Here is a 5311-nt window from a genome sequence, read left to right on the forward strand (position 1 = left end):
CTTTTTGGAGTCCTTGGAGGAGAGTGCTCCTCCCTCGTTCTGCTGGGGGACTTCAACGCTCACGTGGGTAATGAAAGTGAGACCTGGAGAGGCGTGGTTGGGAGTAACGCCCCCCGATCTGAACTCGAGTGGTGTTTTGTTATTGGACTTCTGTGCTCATCATGGATTGTCCATAACGAACACCATGTTCAAACATAAGGGTGTCCATATGTGCTCTTGGCACCAGGACACCCTAGGCTGCAGCTCAATGATTGACTTTGTTGTTGTCTCATCTGATCTGCAGCTGCATGTTTTGGACACTTGGGTGAAGAGAGGGGCGGAGCTGTTAACTGACCACTACCTGGTAGTGAGTTGGCTCCGTTGGTGGGGGAGGATGCCGGTCAGACCTGGCAGGCCCAAACGTATAGGGAGGGTCTGCTGGAAATGTCTGTCAGAGTCTCCCATCAGATGGAGCTTCAACTCACACCTCCGGGGGAACTTTGAACATGTTCTGGAGGAGGTGTGGGACACTGAGTCCGAGTGAGCCATGTTCTGTGCCTCCATTGTGGAGGTGGCTTACCTGAGCTGTGGCCGTTGTCGGTGCCTGTCATGGTGGCAACCCTCGAACCCGCTAATGGACATCGGCGGTGAGGGATGCTGTCAGGCTGAAGAAGGAGCCATATTGGGTCTTTTTGGCCTGTGGGACTTCAGAAGCAGCCGATAGGTATTGGCAGTCCAAGCGGATTGCGGCTTGGGTGGTCGCTGAGGCAAAAACTTGGACATGGGAGGAGTTCAGAAAGGCCATGGAAAAAGACTTCCGTGCGGCTTCGAGGCGATTCTGGTCCACCATCCGGTGTCTCGGGGGCAAAAGCGGTTCGCCACTACCACTGTTTATGGTGGGGATGGTGCGCTTCTGACCTCAACTCGGGACGTTGTGGGTCGGTGGGCGGAATACTTCAAAGACCTCCTCAATCCTACCGACACGTCTTCCCATGAGGAAGCAGAGCCTGAGGACCCTGGGTCGGACTCTCCAATCTCCGGTGCCAAGGTCACAGAGGTGGTTAAAAAGCTCCTCAGTGGCAAGGCGCAGGGGGTGGATGAGATTCTCCCGGAGTTCCTTAAGGCTCTGGATGTTGTGGGTTTGTGTTGGTTGACGCGACTATAACATTGCGTGGACATCGGGGGCAGTTCCTCTGGATTGGCAGACTGGTGTGGTGGTCCCCCTATTTAAAAAGGGGGACTGCAGAGTGTGTTCCAACTATAGGGGGATCACACTTCTAAGTCTCCCTGGTAAGGTCTATTCAGGGGTCCTGGAGGAGGGTCCATCAGATAGTTGAATCTCAGATTCAGGAAGAGCAGTGTAGTTTCGGTCCTGGTCGTGGAACAGCGGACCAGCTCTACACCCTCAGCAGGGTCCTGAAGGTTTCATGGGAGTTCAACCAGTCTACATGTGTTTTGTGGACTTGGAGAAGGCGTTCGACCGTGTCCCTCGAGGACTCCTGTGGGGGGTACTCCTGGAGTATGGGGTACCAAGCCTGTGGATACAGGCTGTTAGGTCCCTGTAGGACTGGTGCCAGAGCTTGGTCCACATTGCTGGTAGTAAGTCGGACTTGTTTCCAGTGAGAGTTGGACTCTGCGAAGGTTGTCCTTTGTCACCGATTCTGTTCATAACTTTTATGGACAGAATTTCTAGGAGCAGCCGAGGTGTTGAGGGGATCCTTTTTGGTGACCTTAGGATCACATCTCTGCTTTTTGTGGATGATGTAGTCCTATTGGCTTCATCATATCCAGATCTCCAGCTCTCACTGGAGCGGTTCACAGCCGAGTGTGAAGCGTCCAGAATGAGGATCAGTGTCTCCAAATCCCAGACCATGGTCTTGAGCTGGAAAAGGGTAGGCTGCCTTCTCTGGGTCAGGGAGGAGGTCCTGCCCCAAGTGGAGGAGTTTAAGTATCTCAGGGTCTTGTTCATGAATGAGGGAAGAACGGAGCGGGAGATCGACAGGTGGATTAATGCTTTGTCTGCAGTGATGTGGGCGCTGTACCGGTCTGTCATGGTGAAGAGAGCTGAGCCTGAAGGTGAAGCTCTCAGTTTACCAGTGGGTCTACGTTCCTACCCTCATCTATGGTCTGGAGCTTTGGGTAGTGACTGAAAGAAGGAGATCACAGATACAAGCAGCTGAAATGAGTTTCCTCTGCAGGGTGTCTGGGCTCTCCCTTAGAGATAGGCTGAGAAGCTCAGTCATCCAGGAGGGACTCAGAGTAGAGCCGCTGCTCCTCCACGTCCWGAGGAGCCAGTTGAGGTGGTTCATCTGGTTAGGATGCCTCCTGGACTCCTCCCTGGTGAGGTGTTCTGGACACGTCCCACTGGGAGGAGACCCAGAGGAAGACCCAGGACACGCTGGATGGACTATGTTTCTCAGCTGGCCTGGGAACAACTTGGGATTCCCCCAGAGGAGCTGGTCCAAGTGTCTGGAGAGAGGGAAGTCTGGGTCTCTGCTGAGGCTGCAGCCCCCGAGACCTGACCCCGGATAAGAGGAAGACAACGGATGGACGAACTGCTAGATTATTATTACCACCTGTGGTCTCCTAATAATAAACAGCTGCATGTTTAAACAAGTGTTGACAGATGTTTTCATATTCATAATTTTATGATGTAAGCAGAATAAAATGTTTGCTATTGTCTCCTAATTTTATAAAGACCAAAAGAGAAGAAGTTTATTTAGAACTTTATTTTTTGTTTGATTACAAACATTTCTTTAACATCCACATCTATACGTTGTCTTGTTTGTCCAGATTTGTCGGAGCCATGTGAAGGACACCCAGCAGCAGTTTTTCCACAGTCTTGCTGTGAGACAAAGCCTGCCTGTGCACTTTAACATCCAGCAGGACTGTGGACACTTCCTGGCTGATGTTCCTACCCGGCTGCTGCCCTGGGAAGAAGAGGAGGATGAGGAAGAAGAGAAACTGGATGATAAAGTAGAAGACATGAAAGCGTCTGCCACAAACAGTAAAGTGGCTGAAGCTGCAGCAGCTAACATGAACGCAGCGGGCCATTTGAGGAGCCGAGTCGTGGTCATCACCCGAGAGGTGCCGTTTCAGACGGTGGCTGACTTTGTGAGAGAAGGTGGAGCTCGACACGCTAACAACCCTGAGCTGTACGAGCGTCAGATCTGCCTCCTGCTGCTGCAGCTCTGCTCCGGACTGGAGCACATGAAGCCTTATCATGTGACCCACTGTGATCTGAGGCTGGAGAACCTGCTGCTGGTGCAGTGCCAGCCCGGCAGTCCATGGAATCTGGACTTACTGGAGCCCAACAACAACAGCAGCGGCGGCGGCGGCAGCGGCTCGGGTACATCTGCTGCCACCAGCACCTGCCCCGCCCGCCTCATCATCAGCAACTTCTCTCAGGCCAAACAGAAGAGCGGACTGATGGCCACCAAGCCTGGCACGCTGCGCGATCAGTCCAGGCTGGCTCCTGAAATCATCACAGCTACGCAGTACCGCAAGTGTGATGAGTTCCAGACGGGGATTCTCATTTACGAGATGCTGCACAGACCCAACCCGTTTGAAGAGACACCAGAGCTGAAGGAGCGCGAGTACACGTGGGCGGACCTGCCGCCGCTGCCCGTGCGCTCGCTCTACTCCCAGGGTCTGCAGCAGCTGGCCAGGTCGCTGCTCACCGTCAACCCCTCTGAGCGCATCCAGATGTGGGAGGCCCGCGCCTGCCTGCAGTGCCTCCTCTGGGGCCCCCGGGAGGACCTGTTCCAGGCGCTGGGCTGCAGCAGCACAGGCCCCGTGTCGGCCTCCGCTGCCAGCCAGCGCCAGGCCACGCTGCAGAACTGGCTGGACCTGAAGAGGACTCTGATGATGATCAAGTTTGCAGAGCGCTCTCTGGACTCGGCCTGCAGCGTGAGTCTGGAGGACTGGCTGTGCTGCCAGTACCTGGCGCTGGCCACCACAGACTCCCTGCAGAGGGTGGTCCACATCCTGCAGCAGCCACAGACCCACACACACACCACCCGCCTGACTCAGTCACAGCCACTCTGAGGTCCTCAGCCTGGACCTGTTACCATACAACAGACCCAGCTCCCTGTGTGCTCCCTCAGCTGATGTTTGAGCCAGCTAACAGTCAGCTAACAGTGAGCTAACAGTGAGCTAACAGTGAGCTAACAGTGAGCTAACAGTCAGCTAACAGTGAGCTAACAGTGAGCTAACAGACAGCTAACAGTGAGCTAACAGACAGCTAACAGTGAGCTAACAGACAGCTAACAGTGAGCTAAAAGTAAGCTAACAGAGAGCTAACAGTGAGCTAACAGTGAGCTAACAGTAAGCTAACAGTGAGCTAACAGTAAGCTAACAGTGAGCTAACAGTAAGCTAACAGTGAGCTAACAGTAAGCTAACAGTGAGCTAACAGTGAGCTAACAGTGAGCTAACAGTGAGCTAACAGGGAGCTTTGTTGTTGTAGCAGCTGTAGTGTGTCCTCATCAGTCCACACAGCCTGACGTCCAGTCCCACAGAAGCTTCATGGTGGTTAGGTTAGAGCGTCATTACAGGAGAACATCCTGAAGCACCGGAGCAGCACCACATCAGCACCACATCAGCACCACATCAGCTCCACATCAGCACCACATCAGCACCACATCAGCTCCACATCAGCACCACATCAGCTCCACATCAGCACCACATCAGCACCACATCAGCTCCACATCAGCACCACATCAGCACCACATCAGCTCCACATCAGCTCCACATCAGCTCCACATCAGCACCACATCAGCTCCACATCAGCTCCACATCAGCTCCACATCAGCTCCACATCAGCACCACATCAGCACCACATCAGCTCCACATCAGCACCGGAGCAGCCTGTGTCTCTCTGCTCCTCATCACTGACCTGATCATCCTCACACATCATGTGGTTTAACTCTCCTACAGCAGCAAACATGAGAGGAACCACTGTCAGATGTCATGTTTTAGCTTCAGTCTCTGGGTTTATTTAAAGCTGTTTGAAATAGAATAAAACTAAAATATGTGAGCCATCACATCGAAACGACGATTAAGTCTAAAAGTTGTTTAAGGAGAAAAAGTCAAATATAGTGTTTTGACTAAAATGTTAACAAAAACTGCATTTAGTCAAAATATAATGAATAAAAGCCTTATTAATGTATCATTTAAACGAACTATCTGAAATATAATCATAAAACTAAATTTTGAAGCACTTTTTTGAGCAGCAGCAACAAAAAACTGATTTTGAGTAAAAACGCCTTAAAATGTTGAGATTTTCCCTGTGAGTTAGTAAAGTTTTGTTTCTTTTTATCTGGGAAATCTCAA

General features: G+C 51.9%; 1 protein-coding gene across 1 annotated transcript in view; it reads left to right on the forward strand.

Moving 5' to 3' along the window:
* peak1 (pseudopodium-enriched atypical kinase 1) overlaps positions 1 to 5069 on the forward strand; it is a gene marked incomplete at its 5' end in the record, with an annotated part of 143828 nt that extends 138759 nt beyond the window's left edge. Inside the window, 1 exon segment of the mRNA XM_014028082.1 lies at positions 2773 to 5069. Within this exon segment, the coding sequence (XP_013883536.1) occupies positions 2773 to 4026 (1254 nt within the window). The 3' untranslated portion in view covers positions 4027 to 5069.
* Between the last annotated feature and the right edge of the window lie 242 nt (positions 5070 to 5311).

This window comes from Austrofundulus limnaeus, unplaced genomic scaffold (genome assembly GCF_001266775.1).
Source record: "Austrofundulus limnaeus strain Quisiro unplaced genomic scaffold, Austrofundulus_limnaeus-1.0 Scaffold717, whole genome shotgun sequence".
NCBI lineage: Eukaryota > Metazoa > Chordata > Actinopteri > Cyprinodontiformes > Rivulidae > Austrofundulus > Austrofundulus limnaeus.